Source organism: Carcharhinus amblyrhynchos, chromosome 3 (assembly GCF_965287045.1).
Source record: "Carcharhinus amblyrhynchos chromosome 3, sCarAmb.v2.hapA, whole genome shotgun sequence".
NCBI classification, from domain to species: Eukaryota; Metazoa; Chordata; class Chondrichthyes; order Carcharhiniformes; family Carcharhinidae; genus Carcharhinus; species Carcharhinus amblyrhynchos.
The window spans coordinates 103,548,092-103,573,539 of record NC_137326.1 but is presented as its reverse complement, the minus strand read 5'-3'; the positions used below and the strand labels follow the sequence as shown (position 1 = coordinate 103,573,539).

At 39.4% G+C, this 25,448-nt stretch overlaps 1 protein-coding gene across 1 annotated transcript in view; it reads left to right on the top strand.

Moving 5' to 3' along the window:
- The window catches only part of LOC145340984 (guanine nucleotide-binding protein subunit beta-4), a 60,944-nt gene that overhangs the window by 12,448 nt on the left and 23,048 nt on the right, over nucleotides 1–25,448 (top strand). Inside the window, exon 2 of the mRNA XM_080185626.1 lies at nucleotides 21,448–21,551. Coding sequence (XP_080041752.1) covers nucleotides 21,495–21,551 — 57 coding nt within the window. The 5' untranslated portion in view covers nucleotides 21,448–21,494. The remainder of the gene's footprint in view (nucleotides 1–21,447; nucleotides 21,552–25,448) is intronic.

Below are 25,448 nucleotides of genomic sequence, written 5' to 3'. Positions count from 1 at the left end.
AAAGAGAGGGTAGTGTGATTAGCAGAGTTGATGCTGCAGAGATCCGCAATGGACTTGACAGTACAAATGGACTTGAGCTGTAATTGTTCTGACTCTATAGATGTAGTTTGGATCAGTATCTGAAATTCTGTCCTTGTGCTGACGCGATATGTGGATGGTATGAATACTGTTTCAGTTACTCCCTTTAGTAAAATTAAGGTACCAATTTGTCATTTCATCATATCATTTAAGTGCATTCATTCCTTCTCTTCTGTCTTGTCTGAATTATATTCTTTGCATCTTATAGCTTTCTCCTAGTTTTTACTTGATGTCAGGTCAAGAATGTTTTATGCCAAAAGAGTAAAAGGATTTTTGGGATGACAATATGAAAGAAAATAGTAACCATTACTGTAGGCAAAAGTCATTAAGACTTAATATTTGGTTTCATATGATTTGGTATTTGATTTCACAGATCAAGAACACAATGTGCAGAGTGGGTTGAAAAGTGGAAATGAAGTGAAATCACATTACATGGAAGGTTCCAGGAATTCTGACAGTGTATATCGCAAATGGATGTGCACTGTGGTTATCTATCTAAATGCTTGGTAAAGAATAGAATGAGTGCATTTACTGGTGCTTTCCTATTAAACAACATTTGGATTTTATCATGTGTGAAAATTATTTCCTGAATGACTTGTGTGTACGTTTCTAACAGCAGTACCATTCCGAAGAGCTTCTGCAGAGCAGGATGGATTTGTTTCTTTCGTTAACTGTACTGCGATACTTGCCACGGAGTGTTGGTCAATTATTTGAGTGCATCTCAGTTGCTGTACTAATGCCTACTCATTTGTAATATATTTTGGATGTGATAGTTATCAAAATTTAGTTACACAGCTATTGCATTAAAAGTATTTGATTTAGAATTTAAGTCTGAAGTGTGAAACTGTAAATAAATGCTGTACATTTAAGTTGAGTTTTCTTATTTTCTTTACAGAAGTTACTATGCAACTATATTTTGCAACTAAAATCCAGCCCAAACTTCTCAAATCTTATAATTGTATTGTTAATGCAAATTTAATGCATGCACCATTTTTCTAAATTCTAACTTCTGATTCACAGACATGAAGTATGTGTTTTCTCATCATCTTATTTATTGCAAATAACTAGATCATGTTGTACATCATTGTAAGTGTTATTTTAGTGCATAATTAAGCAATTTTTGAAATTGACAGTCAACTAAATTTGAGGGCTCACTGGAAAGCCTCAAGAACTTATCACTGTGTAGATAATGAGATGTCAAGCTTATTTAAACCCAGGTCTGATGCTTTGTAGTCAATGAATAATTTAATAAAGCCTCAATATTTTCATTATGATAAATGGATGTATTGGAACATAGGAAGTTCAATTGGGGTTTCAGATCTTGAAAAGGGAGTGTGTTTTAATTGATGCTAATATACTAGTTGATCTTTTCTCAATGTAATGTCAGTGAGTGCTCACTTTAATACAAGTTGGAAGGATATTGTTGCTTTTTAGAACAATGGTAATCCCTCTAATATGGAAGTGATAGTAAATTGCTTCTTCTGATAAGCAGCTAAGCCAATGCACAATGTGAACTAGTACCAAAAAATGCATTACAATTATACAAGGCTAAGAGTTGAAGGAATATCAAATGGTCTGTAAGTCAGTCGAACATTTTTCGTGGTATTTCCTCATCCTACTTGTGTGACGTTAGTACTTGGTACACCTGGCCATGCCTTTTTTCATGTTTTAATGTAGTCAGACCAAATTTTAGTTTAACCTTTTTAAAAATGCATCAAGCAGACTGTTTGCTGATCATGGAAACCTAATATGAATTTTGAAAAACTGAATATGTACAATAAATATTAGTGTTAATTTTATTAGTATCAATGTACAGCACAGTTGATATTCTGAGATTTAATAGACTTGTTTTGGCATTGTTTCAACATAAATTTGGCTGTATTTCAATATTTTCTTTAATGTAATGAATATAAAGCTCAAATATTTCAATGTTGTATTTGTTGAACTTAAAATTATCATTCATACTTGTGTATTTTGATGCATTATACTATCTTATAATTAGGGCTATTAAACAATTAAAATTGGTGTTAATCTAGGTTTTAATCATATTTAATATTATATCTCCTTTAGGTTGGTTTTATTTTTGATATTACATGGAATTATATGGAAAAATTCATACCCATGTCATCCTGGAACTCAATTTGACAGTGACTCCAAGCAACCACCAACTGATCCAACTAAACAGCAGGCCCCCTTTTTGTTTAAAAAAGACCTAAAATCTCTCCCAGACACTTGAGTCCATAATGCTGTCTCTGGAATACTGATCTACATTAAATACATATCAAACATGATGGTCTGTTTTTCAGCTTTTGTTTTTTTTAAAAGAGATGGCTCTTGGCCCTCGCCTGCCCCATCCAGGCCCTCTGCTCCACATAACACAAACCTGTTTCTGTGTGCCCTTGAATCGTGTATTACTTTTCTGCCCAAACCTCTCATCACAGAAACTTTTTAAAATTGTTTATTTCTACATCTCTCACCATTGGAGGTTGGATGGCAGACGGTAGCAATAAGGGCATAGAGTATGAAGTTCATTGTCAATTAAAATGACATAATTGTATATTTTATTTTGAAAATAAAATATTTGGCTACATTATTAACGGACCTTCCCTGACCAATTCCTGGAATAAGACTTGAACCTGGAACTTCTGGCTCAAAGATGGTGTTTATATTGTGTTTGAAACTAAAAGTATTGAACATCTGAGCTTTCTTTTTGTTGAAACATTGTTTTAATTTCTGTAACCTCTGAAATTAACATGTTTAAAAACATTAATCACCAAAATGAACAAACGCTTCATTGTAAAAGTTAGCTGTGATTAACTAACAACCTTAGCAATAATATAGCTTGGGTTGTGAAAGGTTAATATTCTTGGCCAGAACTGATTCAGCTCACTGGATATACCATTCGTAATTGAAACTGAGATTGTGATTGAAAAAATAGATTTCAGGAATTTTATTACAGTCCATCGAAGTTGGGTGCTGCAGTTGACTAAGAGTTTTAAAAATGTTACCATTGTTTAGTAAAAGTGAATGATTTATTTGGATGTGGGTAATATTTTTGATAATAGATAAATTGGGCTGTGGCCTTGTGATACAGCGGGCAGCAAACCTGCCTCTGAGCCAGAAGCTCCGGTTCAAGTCCCCATCTAGGACTTGATGGTCAAAGCAGGTCTGTTAATAATGTAGCCAAACAGGTTGAATATCAACTTGTAAATCATTCCAAAATATGCCAACTGCAGATGGTAAGAGCAAGAGAGATTCCTGGCCAGCCATGTGATGGAAAAAAAATTGGAGCCTAAAATCTCTCTATCTGTTGCTCCAGGCTGCAAAATGCATGTAGAAGTATGTTTTGTCAATGATTCCTTGGTGTGGATGAGGTTGGTGTCAGTAGCATGGGGTTTGATCACTGTTCCGACTGGGGCAATATTTGGGACTTGCCTCCTTGCCTGACCTGTGATGGAAGTTGTGGTGCTATGGGTTGAACCTGCCTTTGAACAGAGAGCTCAAGAAAAGAAAATTGGGAATAAAGTACCATTATGAAGTTCTTGGGCATTTTGGTCACAATTTTGAGATTGTTTCAAATTTTTTTGAAAATGTTTAACAATTTTGTTCCTTTGTTTAAGAGGAGTAGCAACGATTGTCCAGGAAATTACAGGCCAGTGAGCCTTACATCAGTGGTAGGGAAATTATTGGAGAGAATTCTTCAAGACAAGATTTACACCCGCTTGGAAATAAATGGATGTATTAGTGAAAGGCAATATGGTTTTGTGAAGGAGAGGTCGTGTCTCACTAATTTGATCGAGTTTTTTGAGGAAGTGAGGAAAATGATTGAGGGTCGGGCGGTGGAAGTTGTCTACATGGACTTCTGTAAGACCTTTGACGAGGTCCCTCATGGCAGACTGGTACAGAAGATGAAGTCGCATGGGATTGGAGGTGAGCTGGCAAGATGCATACAAACCTGGCTCTGTCTCAGAAGACAGAGGATAGCAGTGGAAGGGTGCGTTTCTGAATGGAGGACTGTGACAAGTGGCAATTCTCGGGGATCAGTGCTGGAACCATTGCTGTTTGTAATATATATAAATGATTTGGAGTAAAATGTAACTGGTTCGATCAGTAAGTTTGCAGACGACACAGAAGTTTGATGGAATTGCGGATAGTGATGAGGAGCATCAGAGGATATTGTGGTTGGACACTTGGGCAGAGAGATCTGTTTCTTTTTCATTTCCTTCTCTGAACAGTATGTTTTGTCCGTACAATACGCAAGAAACAATACTTTTCACTGTAAATACGTGTGACAATAATACATCAAATCAAAAGATGGCTGAAAATGTTTAATTCAGACAAGTGTAAGGTAATGCATTTTGGAAGGTCTAATGCAGGTGGGAAATGTATAGTAAATGGCAGAATCCTTAAGAGATAGAGGATCTGGGGTGTACAGGTAGACAGGTCACAAAGTGCCAACACGGGTGGAGAAGGTAGTCAAAAAGGCAGACGACATGCTTGTCTTCATTGGCTGGGGCACTAAGTTTAAAAATTGGCAAGTCATGCTGCAGCTTTATAGAACCTTAGACTGCACTTTGAATATTGTGTTCAATTTTGGTTGCCACACTAGGAGAAAGATGTGGAGGTTTTGAAGAGGGTACAGAAAAGACTTACCAGGATGTTGCCTGGTATGCAGGGCATTAGCAATGAGGAGAGGTTGGAGAAATTTGGTTGTTCTCATTGGAAGGACGGAGGTTGAGGGGCGTCCTGGTAGAAGTCTACAAGATTGAGAGGCATCACCAGAGTGGATAGCCAGAAGCTTTTCCAGGGTGGAAGAGTCAATTGCTCAAGGGCATAAGTTTAAGGAGCAAGGGGCAAGGTTTAAAGAAGTATGAGACAAGTTTTTTTACAATAAGAAGTCTCTCAACACCAGGTTAAAGTCCCACTGGTTTATTTGGTAGCACAAGCCACTAGCTTTTGGAGCATTGCTCCTTCTTCCAGATGAGTAGGATTTCAGGGCATATAAAGACAAACTCAATTTACAAAATAATGGTTGGAATGCGAGTCTTTACAGATAATCAAGTCTTAAAGGTACAGACAATGTGACTGGAGAGAGAGTTAAGCGCAGTTTAAGGAGATGTGTATTGTCTCCAGCTAGGACAGTTAGTGAGATTTTGCAAGGCCAGGCAAGTCGTGGGGATTACAGACAGTGTGACATGAACCCATGTTCCCGGTTGAGGCCGTCCTCACGTGTGCAGAACTTGGCTATCAGTCTCTGCTCAGCGACTCTGCATTGTCATGTGTTGTGAAGGCCTCCTTGGAGAACGCTTATCTGAAAATCGAAGGCTGAATGTCCGTAACCACCTAAAACACTTCAGTGGTCATGGGCATTTGTCCTCTGATCTTTGGGTAAGCATTCTCCAAGGCGGCCTTCACGACACACGACAACGCGGAGTCACTGAGCAGAGACTGATAGCCAAGCTCTGCACACATGAGGACGGCCTCAACCGGGATCTTGGGTTCATGTCTCACTATCTGAAAACCCCCACATCTTGCCTGGGCTTGCAAAATCTCACTAACTGTTATGGCTGGAGACAATACACATCCCTTCAACCTGTGCTTAACCCTTTCTCCACACTCACTGTCGGTACCTTTTAGACTTGATTACCTGTAAAGACTTGCATTCCAACCATTATTTTGTAAATTGAGTTTGTGTCTTTATATGCCCTGTTTGTGAACTGAAATCCCACTCACTTGATGAAGGAGCACTGCTCTAAAAGCTAGTGGCTTGTGCTACCAAATAAACCTGTTGGACTTTAACCTGATGTTGTGAGACTTCTTACTATGTTTACCCCAGTCCAATGCTGGCATCTCCACATTATGGCAAGTTTTTTTAAATCCAGAAGGTGATGGGTGCCTGGAATTTGCTGCTGGGGGAGATAGTGGAAGAGGATACAATAGTGACTTTTAATTGGGATCTTGACAAAATCATGAGTAGCATGGGAATAGAGATATGGTCCCAGGAAGAGTAATGGGTTTTAGTTCAGTGGGGCAGTGTGGTTGGTGCAGGCTTGGAGGGCCAAAGGGCCTGTTCCTGTGCTGTAATTTTCTTTGTTCTAATTTTAGTTATCGACATTTCAGTCAAACAAAATATTCTTTAAATTGCTGGCAATTCCAGCATTTATTGCCCTTGAGTTAGAAATTAATGGCTTGCCAGGCCATTTCAATGGGTAGTTAATCAACCACATTGCTATGGGCATGGTGTTGCATACAGCCTGGACTAGATAAGGATGGAAAATATTAGTCAATAAAAGACATTAGTGAACAGGTTGGCTTTTATGACAATCTGGTAGTTTCCTAGTCATCACTTCTGAGAGTACCATTTTTTATTTGATTTATTTACTTCAATTTAAAATCTCCAACTGTCATGATGAGTTTTGAACATGTATCTTGGGATGTTTTTGGGATCTTTAGTCCAGGTCTCTGGATTACTAGTTCAGTAACATAACTGCTGTGCTACCCTACCCACTAAGTGCAGAAGGCTGAATGTAAATTATACAATGTGCTGTTTGTTATCAGCAGTAAGACTTGCATGCACAATCTATTTTTATATTCACGTAAACAAGTATGATTCAGATTAGGTTTTGAATGCTTTTGATTCGGGCTTAGTGAAAATAGCTGTGTTGTTTTCCATAGTACTGAAATAAAATCAAGTAGTAGGTTAATAAGACATGGTTTTAGCAAAAGGTGAAATTATATTTGTGTTAAGTTTATTGCTGATTTATGGATATAACAGCAAACTAAATAGACAAACCCAGCCTCTGGCATTAGCTTAGCAATGGTCACTTGTATTTTGTTGCGTTTTCACCTGTATATTATTTGGCTTAGTATCTGAGCTGACTCGTGCTGAAGATTCCAGGAAATTGCTTGAATATATGTTCAGTGGCATAAACATTAAATTTAAACTTGGTATTTTGCCTGGCTATTGAATTGAATGCCATGTACTCAAACATCACTTTATCCATTTTGATAGTTTTTGGCAATAATGCTGAACAACACTGGTAGTACCTAGAAACATGTTATCTGCTTGTATTGAATGGTCTGCAAAGAACAAAAAGCTAAATACTATATACCTAATTTCCTTATATAATGAAAAACACCCACACATATTCTTGTGGGAGTACAAACTGGTTTCATTTTTGGAAATCATTCTCTCATCTTGTTAAACACACATTGGCTTCCCCAGGGAAAACAGCACTGTCACTTCAAAAATATTTTCTGTTCATTTGCAGCAAAGGAAGCAACATAGCGGAGAATAAACAAATACTGGAAAAATGTAGATTACAGAATTCAAGACATGTCTCTTAGCATGGAGTATCTCCAATTTGACTGAAATCCCCTTGCCTTTCTCTGGTAACTGAGGTTCACTTTGAAAAATTATATTCTGAAGAGGATTTATCCTTGCTCTTGTGTTACTGTGACCCTGGCTGATATCTACCATGGAACCTAAAGCCAAACGCTCACTCTTAACTAACGGAGCAATCAAAAGAGCCCAGTCTCTTTCATCTTTCTATTTTTGTAACGGGAACTTTGCATTTACTGTATGTGTATAATTCCTGCCTCTTATTTCCTCTCCCCCACAATGTTGAACTTTGCCAAATAAAAATAGAAAACACTTGAAATAGTCAGCAAGTCAGGGACATCTGTGGAGAGAGAAGCAGGGTTACTTCGGGTTGACCTTTCAGCAGAACAGTTCCTGTCTTTTTTGCATTTTCAAATTTTTTTCTTAGCGAGACCAGCATTTATTGCCCATCCCTAATTATCTTTGAACTGAGTGGCTTCCTTTCCATTTCAGAGGACAGTTAAAAGTTAGACACGTTGTATAGGCCAGACTTAAGTCATAGAGGTTTACAGCATGGAAACAGGCAGCCCAACTTGTCCATGCTGCCCTTTTTTTAAAAAACCCCTTAGCTAATCCCAATTGCCTGCATTTGCCCCATATCCCTCCATTCCCATCTTATCCATGTAACTATCATGCTTTTTAAAAGACAAAATTGTACCCATCTCTACTACTACCTGTGGCAGCTTGTTCCATACATTCACCACTCTGTGAAAAAATTGCCCCTCTGATATATCTGTCACCTTAAACCTATGCCTTCAGTTTTAGACTCCCCTGTCTTTGGGAAAAGATTGACTATCTAGCTGATCTATGCCCCTCCATTATTTTATAGATCTCGAAGGTCACTCCTCAGCCTTCTACGTTCCAGAGAAAAAAAAGTCCCAGTATATCCAGCCTCTCCTTATAACTCAAACCATCAAATCCTGGTACTTGAATTCAAATTCCATCAGCTGCCATGATGAGATTTGAACCAGTGTCCCGGTATTGGCCTGGATCTCTGGGTTACTAATAATATTAGCTTTATGTCACCATTTCCCTGCACTAGATTCCAAGCGTTGACAGTGTTTTGCTTTTGGTCCAGGTTTCCCAATTGTGTGAGTGGATACAAGTAGCTGTTAATTCTCCACTGTGCTAATCAGGAGATTGTACATGTGATGCAAGTTGTTTCTTTGTCTCCTCGTCTTACCCCTCCTAGTAGTCATCTCTATATTTGAGTTATTAAAGCTGGTTTGTATAGTTGATTTTTGTAAATGCCCATGTGATCCAAACATAGTTTCATTTTGCCAGATCATTTTGTCCTTGTTACCAGAGTATTGAATTCTGTTGAGTTTCACTTTAATTTTGTATAATTTTCTTTAAATCATGGAGATGGTACTTAATGTATCGTGTTGGTAGTTAGCCAGAGTGGATGGAGAAAAACGTTGGCAGATGCGCTGACAAATAGAGGATGCGTGTTTAAGGTAATTGACAAAAGAATGAAAGGTGGCGTGAGATTAAAACTTTTTTTTACATCCAGTGATTATGATTAGGAATGCAGTGCCAAGGCACTATCTTCTCACACGCTTACCTGCTTCCTGGCCTGTCAATTTCAATTGGACCTTTAACTTTACCTGGTTTACAGCAGGTAATGTTATAAAAAGGGGCAAGTCTTGCTAGATTGTGATGCTGGGCTTTGGAGGCAGCAATGCTGCCTGGATCTCATCTAGCTTTGGTGAAAAGATTGGATGAGAGGCACGGAAGAAATTTGGCACAAGTAAGTGGGCGTAGCATGGCAAATTGATATTGATTGTCACTTAGTTGAAGCTACGATCAAATACTTAAAGGGGGAAAATAACTTGCAGGTCTATGGGGAAAAGGTCTATGGTAGCGAAACCAGCTGGATTACTCTTGCGCAGGAATAACAGGCTTGACAGGCTGCGTTGCCTCCTCTTGCTCTGTAATCAATCTATGATTCTGAGTTAAGTTTCCCCTTTCACTAGCTGGAAATGCTGCAACAAATAAGTGTGTGCCCATGAGCATATTTTATTCAGTAGTGTTGAAGACATGTACCTGCACTCCTAGGCAAACTGTATCAGGATGGTTACAACACTGCCATTTACCTGGCAATATTGAAAATTGCCCAAGTCTTCCATGTTCACAAAGACAAATCCAACTTGGCCAATTAGTGCCCTATTATTCAACTCTTGTTCATAAGCAAAGTGATGAAAGATATCATTGTCAGTGCTGTCAAGCAGCACTTAACTCAGCAACAGGCTGTTTACTAACACTTAGTTTAGGTTCTGCCAGGCACGCTCAGCTCTTGACCTAATTACAGCCTTGGCCCAAACTTGAACAAAAAAGACTGACTGCTTTTGATATCAAAGCAGCATTTGACTGAGCACATCAAAGGCCCCAGCACATCAAAGATGATGCGAATTGAAAGGTGGGGGGACGTTTTCTACTGATTGGAGTCATACCTAGCACAAAGGAAGGTGGTTGTTGGAGACCAATAATCTTAACCCCAAGGCATTGCTGCTTTAGTGTTGTGTCCTAGATTCAACAATCTTCAGCTGCTTCATCAATGACCTTTCCTATCATTAGGTCAAAAGTGGGGATGTTTAGTTATGATTGCATAATGTTCAGTACCATTCGTGACTCCTCTGTTACAGTAGCCCATACGTAGCAAGGCCCAAATAGTATTCGGGTTTAAATCCCCCACTGTCAACATCCTGGGGCTTAACGTTGACCACAGATTGAACTGGACCAGCCATAGTAATGCTGTGCCTATGAGAGCATCAAGGGCTAGGAATTCTGTGACAAATAACTCACACCTGACTCCCAAAAGCCTGTCCACCATCTACAGAGCACAAGTCAGGAGTGTGATGGACTCCACTCGCTTGGATGCGTGCAGCTCCAATAACACTCAAGAAGCTGACACCATTGAAGATATAGTAACCCACTTGATTGGCATCACAGCAAACATTCATTCCGTTTATCACCGATCACATTGGCAGCAACCCACCAAGGCTCCTTTGACAGCACCTTCTTAACTCGGAGCCTCTACCACTTAGAAGGACTGGGGTAACGTCATCTACAAGTCACCCACCACTGTGACTTGGAACTATATTGTTGTCCATTCACTGTTACTGGATCGTGTTCCAGGAGCTCCCTTCCTAACAACACTGTGGGTTTTCCTATGTGCACAAAGCTTGAGTCCTAATAACATCCCGGCTACACTGCATACTAGCTAGGCTATTTTAACACAGATATGACATTGAAATCTAGCTGACCAGATGAATAACACCATGTCCACAGAAAGCAGATTGGCAATTGACCAGATTAGGTTTGGCTAAATGTCATTTCCTCTCATTAACAATGTGAGATACGCATTATCAAATTGTATTCTGCTCACACATTCTTGGTTCTAATTCTACCAAGGTCATTCAGCTCATGACAAACTTGCAGCCTTGATCCAGTAGTTGGTAAAAGAGCTGAATGCCAAAGGAAAGGTAAGGATGGCTGTCCTTGATGTGAAGGCAACATTGACTGATTCTGGCAAATGGGACCTCTAGTCAGTAGAAAAAGTATCTTGTGGCTGAGGACATTCTTGATAAAGATGTTTGTGATTGCTAGAGGCTGGTTATCACATGCTCAGGGTTGTATTCTGGACCCAATCATTTTTGGCTGCTTCTTCTATCGTACCCTATCTTCAAATTAGTAGTGGGCCTGTTGGCTGACAGTCCTATCGTTTGCTCATTTATCAGCACCTTGTATGCCAGCTTACAGCAAGATGTTGGGATATCAAGGGTCTGGCTGACAAATGGTAGGCATCATTTGTGTCACAAGCCCTTGATGACAATTTTCAACAAGAAGATGCTCAACCATCTTTATCTAATCTTTGCGCCTACTGATTTCTAGATTGATTAGGATCAGGTAGGTGCATTAACACGATGGTTACCAGATCAGGACAAAGGCTGATACTTTAAGAGTAGCTCAGTATTTGACCACTGTACCTTTTTACAAGGTTGAAATGACTCGTCTAGTTAGGTGCAGCTGCAGTAACAGCAAAACTTAACTGAATGCAGGACAAACCAGTGTTCTTGAATATTGCTTTTTCCACTGTAACTCACTTCATAAATAAGGAGTGATTGGAGGATTACCAATAGACCATTTATGATTGCCCCAAAAACTAAGCCTTTAATAGCAAAGAGCTGGAGAGGAGATGGCAACTTGACCTTATCCTGTCCTTGTCAGTGTGTCTGATTTACATGCAATCACATTAATGCTATCTATTAGGTCGCATGTTTGGCCCCAGCATATTAAATAGTGTATTGGCAACAGTGATTAATATAATTTTAAGGCAGAAAAATCTCCAAGGGGGAGATGACCTAAAAGTGTCACGATAGACTTTCCTTCTGTGCTGATTTCTGCCTCTGATTTTCTCTAAAATTCTAAAACTGTTCAGGACTAATTTCTGAAAGTGATCTATCAGTTGAATTTTCCAGTAATTCATTGTAGAGTTACAACTTGTTTCTAAGCTGCTTGCAATTTTGGGAATTTGTTTTCATTTTCTGCCTGACAAACCAACTAGACCTGCAGTCTGGCACAATTAAGAGTCATAGAGTCAATATGGCACAAGAGGAGGCCATTCAGTTCACCATGTTGGCTCTGTGTAGAGCAATGCCATCAGTCTCATTCCCTATTCCTTATTGGGCAACACGGTGGCACTGTGGTTAGCACTGCAGCCTCTCAGTGCCAGGGACCTGGATTTGATTTTCAATTTGGGTCACTGTGTGGAGTCTGTATGTTTGCCTCATGTCTGTCTGGGTGCTCCGGTTTCCTCCCACAGTCCAAAAGATGTGCTGGTTAGGTGTGTTGGCCAAGCTAAATTCTCCCTCGGAGTACAGAAACAGGTGCTGGAATGTGGCAACTAGGGGATTTTTGCAGTGTTGATGTAAGCCTACTTTGACACCAAGAAATAAACTTTAAACTTCTTTGCCCTGCAAGTTTATTTCTCTCAAGTCCTCATCCAGTTTCCTTTTTGAATAAGTAATTGTCTCTGCTTCCAATATCCTCCTAGTCATGATTTCCATATCATTGCCATTGGCTGTGTTTAGTAAAAACCATTTTCCTACACCCCCCCCCCCCCACACCTGTTTCCCAAAACCTTAATTTTGTGTCTCCTAGTTCTTGCACCGTCAGCTAATGCAATTTGTTTGCCTATCTTATTCAAACCTGTCATACACTTCTTTCAAATCTTCCCCTTAATCTCCTCTGATCCATGGAGAGAACCCCAGCTTCTTCAGCCTAACCTTGTAAGCAATGTCCCTGGGTGAGACCATTCTGGTAAATTTCTTCTGCACCCACTCAAGGTCTTGCATCTTTCTAAAGTGTATTGACTGCATGCTATGAAGGTCTCTCACATCCTTCCTAAAATATGGTGATTAGAACTGGTTGTAATACTCTAGTTGTGGTTCAACTAGAGCTTTATAAGTGTTTAACATAACTTACCTGTTTTTGTACTCAATGTCTCTATCTTTAAATCTTAAGATCCCATTTACTTTGCTAACTGTGCTCTCAATATGTACTGCCACCTTCTGATATCTAGGCACGTGAACGCTAATATCCGTCTGCTCTGGAACACACTTGAGAACTGTGCCATTAAGTCCATTTTGCCTTTTTCTATCCCCTCTGGCAAAATACATCACCTCATGCTCCTCTGTTTTAAACTTCATCTTTCACTTGTCTACCCATTATGCTAGCTCCCTTTATGCCCTGTTGCAGTTGATTGGTACCATCATCATTTGTCACACCTGTAAGTCTGGTATCATTGACAAATTTTGGAATTTTATTCAAATCCAGTATCAAGTCATTTATCAAAAATGGGTTCCTGGCACTGTCCCTTGGGGAGCACCGCTGTCTCCCATCCTGCAATCATCTGAAAAAAACACCCATATACCGCAACTTGCTGTTTTCTGCCCTTAAACCAATTTTTTAATCCAAGTTGACACTGTTCCTCCTATTCGCGTGAACCTCAATTTTGATAGCCAACCTTTTATATGGTACTTTTTCTATTTCTGTTGAATTTCGTTCATCGACCTTCTCTGTTAGTTGTTTCCTGAAATGTGGAGAATGTAATGAGGCAACTGCAGAACAACTATGTTCTTGATTAAAGAAGGAAGTATGTCTTGTGGTTTTTATTCAGTGGCTTTACATATTATTTAGAGAGATAAACACGTCGTCTTTAAAGCCGTGGGGAAATCCTTAACATTTTGGTGAATATTTATAGTTGTTAAGCTTGGTAATTGAGCATTTTGATATTCTACTGAGTCATACAGATTTATATAGTTCCTTAATTGCTGAAGGTGTTTCACTGGACTATTATTAAAATTTGGCTTGGAACCGCATGATTTGATATTGAATGTAATTGCCATTGCTGTTGGAAAACTTCTTTCCTCTTCTAAGGCAAAGCAACAACTCTGGAAAGATTAAAACATTGATATTCATAATTCTGAACTTTTAAAGGCTTTTTGATCCATAGATTTTCAAACTGGCTATTTCAGAGAAATGACCAGCTTAAAATATAAAAGCAAAATACTGCAAACCTGGAAAGCTGAAATAACAGAAAATGCTGGAACCAGTCAGCATTATGGAACGAGCAACAGAGTTCATATTTCAGGTTGATGACCTTTCTTACAAAAGGTCTTTCCTTTTAATGCCTTCACTAGTGTGTTTTGGAAGCAAGGCAAAGATGGTGTGGGTTTTGGATTGACAGGGTTATGTGGTTGAAAAGCTTCACCCACGCGGACAACTGCATTTGGATGAATGGTACTAAGTAAAGATTGCTTAGTACATTTTGAGATTTTATTGGATGTAAATTGGCATTATGATTTATGAGTCTAACTTTGATTTAGGATCTTTTTGCTGGCAGCTTTGTTTCTGAGCTAGTTGCTTTAATGTTTATTTTCTTGTGCTGTTAAAAGAAAGCTGTACGTGCCAAAAGATCTTGGTTGTCTCTTCTCAGATTGTAAGGAGCTTATTTAATATTGTTCCAGTCCAATGTCAGAATGAGTAAGATACTTGAAGGAATCATTAGAGATACAATATATGACTAAAATAAAAAATGGGCATGTTGGGGACACCAAAATGACTTGAAAAATGGAAGTCTTATCTGATTGATTTGAAAAATCAGTGTTTTGAAGTATTTGCCAAGATTTAGGGGATGAGGGAAATCCAATAAAATAGCACATAAGATGCTTTGCTACAAGAACAAAGCTTTGGGTGAACTCAGCAAAGCATGTGAATGGGATAGTTAAGGCATATGGGACACGTGCTTTTATCAGTGTTGGCATAGAGTATAAGAGCAAGGAAGTAAGGTTGGAGCTGTACAGAACTTTGGTTAGGCTATAGCTGGAGTACTGTGTGCATTTCTGGTCTCCTCGCTATAAGAAGGATGTGATAAGAAGGATTACGGAGGAGGTTCACCAGGATGTTTCCTGGGATGGAGCTATGAGAGGCTGAATAGGCTTGGATTGTTTTCTTTAGAGTAATGGAAGTTGAGGGGGACATGATTGAGATGTATAAGATTGAGGGATATGGAGAGGGTGAGTGGGGAGCAGCTGTTCCCCTTGGTTGAAGGGTCAATCACGAGGGGGCATACTTTTTAGGGTAAGGGGAAGAGATTCAGAAAGGATTTGAGGGTGGGAGTCTGAAAACCTTAAACCTTTGAAAAATATTTGGATGAGCACTTGAAATATAACATTCAGGGATATGGGACATGTGCAGGAAAATGGGATTCAATGGGCCAAAGGATCTTTTCTGTGCTCTATGATTCTATGTAAGTTTGCAAATGTGACATAGAACCTTATTGCTGTGTCATGTGTGAAACTCAGTATCAAGGAAACTTCTGGTATTGAGTGTTTCAAAACATTGCGCAGGGTATGATGGGCTGTTGGGGAACGCCTGACTTTTCTTTTTGAAATTTATTGTTGTAATGGTTTTAAATCCACTTTCAGTTCTACAGTTCGGGCAAAATTTTCATTATGGTTTAACTTGCAAAGTTTGCCAAGCTCTTCCTAGGGTGTCCCAGTGGTGCTAAGCATGTTCTGTTTATACTGTTATCACAGTATAATTGCTGTTAGTGAGTGTCAAGTGTAGTAATGTAAGACAGTGTGATAGTTATGATTTCACTGAAACATGACAGTACTTGTTTTTAGTTTTCTAACTGACATTGCAGTAGGTTGTTTGGAAAATGTAGTATAAATCAGCAGATTGACATTTTTTTTACTGTGTACGTATAGTTCAGTGAAGTCATGAAGATCATGTTACAGTTGAGGTCAGAATAACTACTGCAGCAAATTTTAAGGATTTTGTTACGTAGGTCAAATCTTTTATGTGAAGTGTGTTTGCATGAAGCTGCTGCTCAACATAATGAAGCTTAGACTTTGGCAGCCTTTTCCAGTCTGATTCAAGGCCCTAAGTCCTGCAGTATAGAAAAGTTGTTGTTCCCTGCTGACACCACATATTGCCAATTGCAAAGAGGTGTGGTTTGCAGTTTCCTGTTTTTATAATAGAACTGTAGTTAAGGCATCTAGTTTCAAAACTTTTCCAGAATGACATTGCAACAATCAAGTGATTTTGCAGTCAATCCATCTTCCTATTTGTCTGAGGGGAAACTAGTTGATCATTTATGAATTCTGATGAAGAATGTTCTGGCTGATTTCCACAATTTTTATACTTTCCTTGCTCTTCAAGGAAAGGGTGGATTTTGAAAGCATGTGCATGAAGGTTTAGTCTTGGGAGCAGTCATTGGGGTTGGTGACTAATGTACAATAGTTGTATCTTTTGGAACTGTAGTAATGCTTAATTTATTTTTCCCTTGCATCTGCTTCCATTATATACAGAGGCTGTTCAAAAATTCTGGGATATGATGATATTTTACAGAATTATCCTATTTAAAGCAGTTTTAAAAGATAAAATTGAAAAATGTGTATTCTAGTGATTTTTCAACCTTCTCCCCTAAAGTATTTAATTTGGAATCTGCATCTAATATGTAGTCATAGACTACATTAGACTGAAGAAAATAAGAACATTGTTTTTGAACAGTGATCATTTGCTTTGGCATACAGCAAATTTGTGCACAGCATGGTCCCTCAATCAATAAATGGGGTAAATAACCTGATTTATTGTAGTGGTTTTACTTGAGGGCAGAATGCCAATCAGGACTTTAGGAGAGTACTTTCTGTAGTGCCACGGAACCTTTTTACTTTGATCTGCAAAAACCACCAAAACCTCGCTTTTTTTTCTGTCCATGGTCTTTATTTTGCTGCATTCTATAGTGAATCTTCCCAAATTGAGGCTCAGTGGAAAGCTAAAGTACATTTTCGTAATCCAGCTACAGCAGCAGTTGCGGCATCAGAATTGGTCTGTGACCAAGTGAGAATGATTCCTGCACTTCGTCCATGTATACTGACTGCATTTCAATGTCTGTTTTGAAGATTGGATTGGGATTGTGTGTGATGGTCTTGTAGTCTATTGACAGTCATGTATTGTGTTTAACCATGTCTGTTGATATTGGTGTGCATTGAATTGCGACTCAGAATCTGTCACTTCAGATGAGAAAATTTGGGGAAGGGGGATGATGTCACCAACCTAGTGGCTGCCTGCTGAGTGCAACTCCGTCTGCCCCTATCTTAAATTCACCTCTATCCATTAATTAAATCACCCCAAAATACTTAGCAAGTGTAGATACAATGAGTGAAAACATGAAATGGAGGAGAAATGAATTGAAAATCCTTTATTGCTGCTATGCGGAGAGGGTCTGTGATGTCACAGCCCCTCTCCGCATAGCAGCAATAAAGCTGCCCAAGCACCACATTCAGCAAGGAAAAGACTGAACTGAGCATTATCTGACTGAACTGAGAAAATTCAGAAGAGAAGTCAACAATCCCTTTGGGGAAGAATGAACAACTTGGTGTCAGAACAGGAATGAACTATCAGTGGTTTGGAAAAACAAGTTGTAGAATCTGAGAGCTGAATTAGCATAGTTGAGGATAGCAGTAGATGTAGCAACAGACTACTTTCATTTATTCCAGAGAGACAGGGAGTTAGAGGATAGATGCGAGCACCTTGAGAATTCCATGATCTGTAACTACCTGCAAATTTCTGGAGTGCCAGAAAACTAGGGGGCAATATCCAATGCGTTGAAAGCTTTTCTTAAAGACCTCTTAAACTCCCAGCTGATCTCCCACTGTAACTGGGGGAGGCTGACAGATTGCTGCAATAAAAACTATCAGGTGCCAGTGCATCCCTGAGATAATGCATGACAAATTCCTCAGCTTCCAGACAAAATTTTACATTCTCACCAGGGCTTGGGGTGAGAAAAATCTCCAATTCAAAGGAAAGCAGGATCACGCCAGACCAGGACTACTTGCTAGTTTTGCAGCGGAAAAGATGCAAATATGCGGACATCAAAAAGCAACTTGGAGAGAACATAAGATTTCAAATACCCTACGCAGTGATGCTGAGAGTCGAAATTGAGGACGGAAGCAAGACCTATTCATCGGTGTCGGCGGCTACAGAGTGGCTGAAACATTTGGGCACCACTAAGCCTCTAAGGACAAACAGCTGGAGAGAGACTTGCACCATGTTGGATGGCACATTGCTGGTAGAAACCAATGAAAGCATGGTTCTTCGAGTCACCCAATGGTTCTGGGTGCGGAGGGACTGTTTCAGAGACAAAATGAGAGAGAGCAGTGTTAAAATAATGGTAAAATGGATTCCAAATATCAGTGGGAATGAAATAAAACAGGTTAAGTTACTGTCTCTTTAGCATGCATGTTACCCATAGACTTGGTTAGCAAACAAAGACGTAATTACAGTCAGTTTGATAGATCAAGTAATCAAATATAATGTTGGCTAGCTATTGCAATTTTGTTCTTTGGGGATACTATTTTGCAAATGGCTGGAAAAAGAAAGGGGAAAGGAAATGTAAAAAAATTATAGTTTGTTGAAATAATTTGGTTAATTCAGAATTGTCTGAAATTCTCAGCCAGTTCTTTATATAAGATCATAGAGGTTTACAGCATGGAAGCAGGTCCTTCAGTCCAACTTGTCGATGCTGCCCAATTTCTTACCATTAAGCTAGTTCCAATTGCCTGCATTTGGCCCATATCCCTCCATACCAATCTTACCCATGTAACTGCCTAAATATTTTTTAAAATTCAAAATTGTACCCACCTTTACGACTGTTTCTGGCAGCTCATTCCATACACTCACCACCCTCTGTGAAAAAACATTGCCCGTCTGGATCCTTTTGTATCTTGCCCCTTCTCACCTTAAACTTATGCCCTCTAGTTTTAGACTCCCCTACCTTTGGGAAAAGATGTTGATTTATCTACCTCATCTATGCCCTTCATTATCTTATAGACTTCTAAGATCACCCCTAAGCCTCTGGGCTCCAGGGAAAAAAGTCCCAGTCTACGCAACCTCTCTTTATAACTGAACATCAAGTCACGGTATCATCCTAGTTAATCTTCTCTGCATTCTTTCTAGTTTAAAAATATTCCAAGTGTGGCCTTACTAATGTCTTGTAAAACTTTGACAAGGTGACCTAACTCCTGTACTCACTGTTCTGACCAATGAAACCAAGCATGCTGAATACCGCCTTCACCAACCTGTCTGCCTATGACTCCACTTCAAGGAGCAATGAACCTGTACCCCTAGATCTCTTTGTAACTCTCCCCAGTGCCCTAGCATTAACTGAGTAAACCCCTCCCTGGTCCGATCTACCAAAATTCATCACCTTGCATTTATCTCAATGAAACTCCACCTACCATTCATCAGTCCACTGGCCCAATTGATCAAGATCCCATTGCAATCCTAGTTAATCTTTTTTCACTGTCCACTGTCACCAATCTTGGTGTCATCTGCAAACTTACGAACCATGTCTCCTAAATTTTTATCCAAATCATTAATATTAGTGACAAATAACAGTGGACCAGCACCGATCCCTGAGGCATACCACTGGTCACGGGTCTCCAGTTTGAAAAACAATCCTTTATAATCACCCTCTGGCTTCTGTTATCAAGCCAATTTTGTACCCAGTTGGCTACCTCATCCTGGATCCTGTGAGATTTAACCTTCCTACCATGTCAGAGATCTTGCTGAAGTCCATGTGGACAATGTTGACTGCCCTCATCTATCTTTTTGGTTACCCCTTCAAAAAGCTCAGTCAAATTCAAGTGGTGGTGAGAAGTGCAGCAATAGTGGACTATGGCCAAAAATAGACAGCCCATGCTCATTTCGACAGGAGAGTTCACTCAGTTGTCTCATCACCAGTGCTGCTGAAGGCAATGGATGGTTCTGAATATTTCTTGTTATTCTACAAATGACACTTTTAACAAGGTACATAATGAAATGCCAAGCTTTATTTTAGTTGGTTCAAATTTTTGTTTTCAATTTAGGTCAACTTGGAGTTGAGTCAAGTTTGGGTTTAAATCTTTCGGCTACATAGTTTTTAACTCTCTGTATTCTCAGGAATAATGTTAAAGCCACTGTACAGAAAGCACTTTTCTCTTTTTTCCTCCTCCCTCTACTTCCCAATGTTCTTTTGTCCGAGATGAGGCTATTTGTCAAGCTGGGTACACCACCATGCCTATTAGATACAGATTATTATGAATGTGTTAAAGGTAATTAACTATAATGTGAAGGGATTACATAGCCCTATTAAGAGGGAAAAGATACTCTGTCAATTGGAACGCCTAAGTTGTGAAATTGCATTTTTACAAGAAACACATTTGTCAGACATGGTACAGGGTAAATCTTGCTGGGTAGATCTTGGGCAATTCAGGTATTCTTTTCCCTTCATGCATCAGGGAGAAAGAGGGGTGTAGTAATCTTATTCTAGAGATCAGTAAATTGCTGTATTCACTTATAGCATAAGGACGATGAAGGCAGGTTTATATTTTGTAATGGAACAGTAAATGGAGGGGGGGAGAATTGGGCTTGGGGATTAATTCACACCCCTTGACATTCAATGGCAATACCATCGCTGAATCCCCCCACTATCAAAATCCTTGAGCTTACAGTTGATCAGAAACGGAACTGGACTAGCCATATAAATACCGTGGCTACAAGAGCAAGTCAGAGGCTAAGAATCTTGCAGCGAATAACTCACGCCCTGACTCCGCAAAGCTTGCTTACTATCTACAAGGTACAAGTTAAGAGTGTGATGCAACACACTCCACTTGTCTAGGTCAGTGCAGCTTGAACAGCACTCAAGCTCAGCACCATCCAAGACTCAGCAGTCCACTTGATTGGCACCCCACCCACAAACATTAACTCTCTCCCTCATCAACAAACAGTGGGCAATGGTGTATACCATCTAAAAGATGCACTGCAGGAGCTCACCACATACATTTGAAACCCATGACCACTACCATTTAGAAAGCCAAAGGCAAGCAGGCACATGGGAGCACCACCAACAGGAAGTTCCCCTCAATCCCACCCACAATCCTGACTTGGGAATATATTGCTGTTCCTTCATTCACTGGATCAAAATCCTGGAACTTACTTCCTAACAGCACCATGGGTGTACTTACACCAACTTAGATTGGAGCAGTTCAAGAAGGCTGCTCACCACCACCTTAAGGGCTATGTAATCCAATATATTTGTATGATATGCTTCAGACAATCAGATGCTTTTTTAAGGACTTTGGGTTAATGTACTTTAAGGATGGATGTAATTTTCAATGAACCAATTTACTAGGTGCCTCTCAGTGGTGCAAAAAGTTTAATTCCTGAGCACATATATTGAAAATCTAGTTTTCCAAAATGTTTTAATGAGCTGCCTTTCTACTGTAGGGTGAGGAATGAACCTATTTGTTTAGAACCTGTTCTAAGAATATCCTCAAACATTATTGTTTTCTAATAGACCATAGTATGCGGAACGTAAAGTCTTTTTGTAATAGCTGAATTTAAATAACACTGACTAGAGATGTTTTGTATTACAGATCTCTTTTGTGACAGTGAGTGGATATCTTGACATCAAATTGGGACAATGAGTGAACTGGAACAGCTGCGGCAAGAAGCAGAACAATTGCGGAATCAAATTCGGGTAAGATTCTACATTGTGCACACTTATTTAAATTAAGGACATAAGAAATAGGAGCAGAAAAGGCCAATCAGCCTCTTGAGCCTGCTCCACAATTCAATAAAATTGTGGCTGTTTTAATTGTAGCCTTAACTCCACGTTTTTGCCTGTGCCCCTTTAACCTTCAACTCCTTTGTCAGTCAAAAACCTATCCAACTCAGCTTTGAATATATGAATATATTTAATGACCCAACTGCCATTGCTTGCTGGGGAAGGAGTCCAAACACTAAATTTCCCTCAGACAATACATTCCTCTGCATTTCTGATTTAAAAGAGGAGACCCTTTAATTTTGATTAGTGTTCCCCTAATTCTAGACTACTCCTATGAGGGCACGCATTCTCTCAGCATCTAACCTGTCAAGCCCCCTCAGAATCTTTTGTGTTTTGATAAGTGCATCCCTTATCCTTCTAAATTCTAATGAGTATGGGGCCATTCAGCTCAACCTTTCTTCATAAGACAAACACCTTCCTCCCAGGAATTAGATTTTTTTCTGAACTGCTTCCAATGCAGGTATGACCCTTCAGAAAGGTGCTGAAAATTGTACACAGCACTCTAGCTGTCGTTTCAACAATGTTCTGTACTGCCATAGCAAGACTTGACTGCTTTTATACTCCATGCCCTCTGCAGGAAAAACCAACATTCCATTTGCCTTTCTAATTGCTTGCTGGACCTGCATGCTGACTTTTTGTAATGAGCATAAAAGGACAACTAGGTCCATCTATACTGCAGCTTTGTGCAGTCTCTTTCCAATACCATAAATAGTATTCTATTTCTCTATTCTTCCTGTCAAAGTGGACAAGCTCACATTTTCACACATACTCCATCTGCCAAATTTTTGTTGGCTCATTTACCCTACCTATATCATTTTGCAGATTCTTTGCATCCTCCATATGACTTGCTTTCCTACCTATCTTTGTATTTCTGCAAATTTGACTACAATATACTCAGTCCTTCATGCAAGTCATCAATATAGACATATGGTAAATAGTCAAGGCGCCAACACTGATCTTTCTGATGCTCCACTGGTTAAGGTTTGCAAATTTGAAAATGACCTATTTATCCCAATAGTCTGTTTCCTGTTAGTTAGCCAGCCCCCTATCCATGCAAATATATCACCCTCATGTTACGAACCCAGTCGGTGTTCTAATGGGACAGGAAGGTCCCAGACTTGAACCCTGGCTCAAAAGACCATAACTTTTACTTAATTTATAAAACATAGAGGAACAGAGTTACAGGACCACTAATTGGCTTTAACAACAAGAACAAAACATTTATTAAACATGGAAAAATTGGATTATGATACAATACTCCTTTACTTCCCTGCTTAGCTTCACAAACACACACTGATTTTAAGATTAACGTGGATGACAAAGCATATCTTAAGCTACAACAGTCTCCCTTAAAAACACAAGATGACTCTGGTCAAATACATTCTCCACTGAGCCTCAAGTGAATACCTATAGATTTCTCCTCAGAATATCAGATGATTGTTAATGAGAATTTCCAAACTCCAATCCCAAAGAACATGCTTTAAAATCTTCTTTTGCAGTGATGTTTGTCTTGGCAGTTTGCATTCCAAAATCAATCTTTTCCAAATTACTCTTTTAAAAAATCTTCCTCTTCATGTTTAACAGTGAATCTACAGTTCAGGTTTTACACCAACCCTTATCGGATTTATTTGACTTGACTGGTGGACAAACTGTTCACAATTGCTTTAACTCTCAATTCCCAGGCTGTATTAAAATTTGTCTGAAATCTGCTGGCCACTTTAAACCTGGTTATTGCAATTTTTTTTAAAATTCAGAATACTTTGTTTACTCTTCCCTGAATTCTTCTGAACAATACTTGAATCTGTTCTTTTAACTCCAGTCGTATTCTGGACCATAAACTTGTTCCTTAGGAAGCCTGCATCTTTGCAACTCCCTTGTCCTGTCCAGCTTCTCCAGCAGGATTGAGAGATGCTCAGTCCCCAGTGTCCTGTTTCCAACTGCAATATATTTACCTAAAACTTTTAAAAAGCTTTTATTCCCTTAAAAGGGTCTCCAGTTGCTAGACAACTACTACTATTTATTCTTTCCACTTCAGCCCTTGTTAAGCACAGTAGAATCACAATCAACACCCACACATATAAACATGTTTATCCAGTGTGAACCTAATTACAAGTTTTACCCTTCCTGGCACAGAAACATTAAATACATTTAAAACTATACCTTTATTTGTAATATTTGCCAATACAAGTACGAATCCCTTAAAACTACCTTGTTCCTAATACTCAACACCATAAGCTCTTGCTTTGTGCGGTAACCTTTTATGTGGCACTTTATGAATGTCTTTTGGAAATCCAAATACACTACATCCAACAGTTAACCTTTATTTCCCCCTCCTTGTTACTCGCAGAAGAAATGAACCAAAGTTAAAATGCTACTTGTTGCTGAAGGAAGATCAAAGTCTCATTGTTTATTATTGTGGCATGTTGAATTTGAAGTTACATAACATAACATAAGAACATAAGAAATAGGAGCAGGAGTAGGCCAACCAGCCCTTCGAGCCTGCCCCGCCATTCAATAAGATCATGGCTGATCTGTCGCTGCTCAGTTCTACTTTCCCGCCCTCTCCCCATAACCCTTAATCCCCTCTCCTGTCAAAAACCCATCAACCCGCGTCTTAAAAATATTTAGCGAGGCAGCCTCCACCACTTCAACGGGCAGAGAATTCCAGAGATTCACCACCCTTTGAGTGAAGAAGTTCCTCCTCAACTCCGTTCTAAACCGCCTCCCCTTTTATCATGATCTTTCTGAAGGAAATTGTGTGCTCTGTTTATATTAGTGTAATTTGGCAATTAATGTAAATTAAACTAAACTTTTAAAATCACACCCAATATCCTTTGCCCTCAAAAATATTATACTTAAAAAAAACATGATTTTCACTTCTTCCACTCCAGTATTCTTGCTGCACCTTTTTTTAAACTAGATATTTGTATTATGATACAGCTACCAAGGGGTAGCTGACAATGCTTGCTGCTGTGGAAATCCTCATAACTAAGTCCAGGCTTGCCCAGTATCCATTTATTTCAACTTCCTGTAAAGGTTGCTGATAAGATGCATACTCTATGCATCTGGAACTGAATATCCAGGGGTATCAGACATTTAGGAAGGATAGACAGGAGGAAAAAGGAGGTGGGGTAGCTCTGCTCATAAAGGATAATATCAGGGCAGTACTAAGAAAAGATATATAGGGTTCAAAGAGCAAAACGTGGAATTGTTGTGGGTGCAGATGAGAAATAGTAAGGGGAGAAAGTCGCTGGTGGGTGTGGTCTATAGGCCCCCAAATAATTTTGAGGTGGGGTGGGCTATAAACAAGCAAATAATTGATGCATGCAAAAACGGAACGGCGATAATTATAAGGGATTTTAATCTGCATATTGGTTGACTCAAGTCGGCCGCGGAGGGCTTGAGGAAGAGTTCTTGGAATGCTGTTGGGATAGTTTCCTTGAACAGTATGTAATGGAACCTACAAGGGAGCAAGTTATCTTAGATCTGGTACTGTGTAACGAGGCAGGTAGAATTAGGGATCTTCTTGTGAGGGCTCCTCTTGGGACGAGTGATCATAGTATGGTTGAATTTCTGGTGCAGATGGAGGGTGAGAAAGTAGGGTCCCAAGCTTTGTCCTTTGTTTGAACAGAGGGGAGTATGATAAGATGAGGGCAGGATTGGCTAATGTAGATTGGGGGCGCAGATTGGTTGGGAGGACAGCTGAGGAACAGTGGAGGATTTTTAAGGAGATCTTTTTCAGTATTCAGCAGAAATATATTTTGATGGTAAAGAAGGACTGTAAGAAAAAGGATAACCAGCCGTGGATAT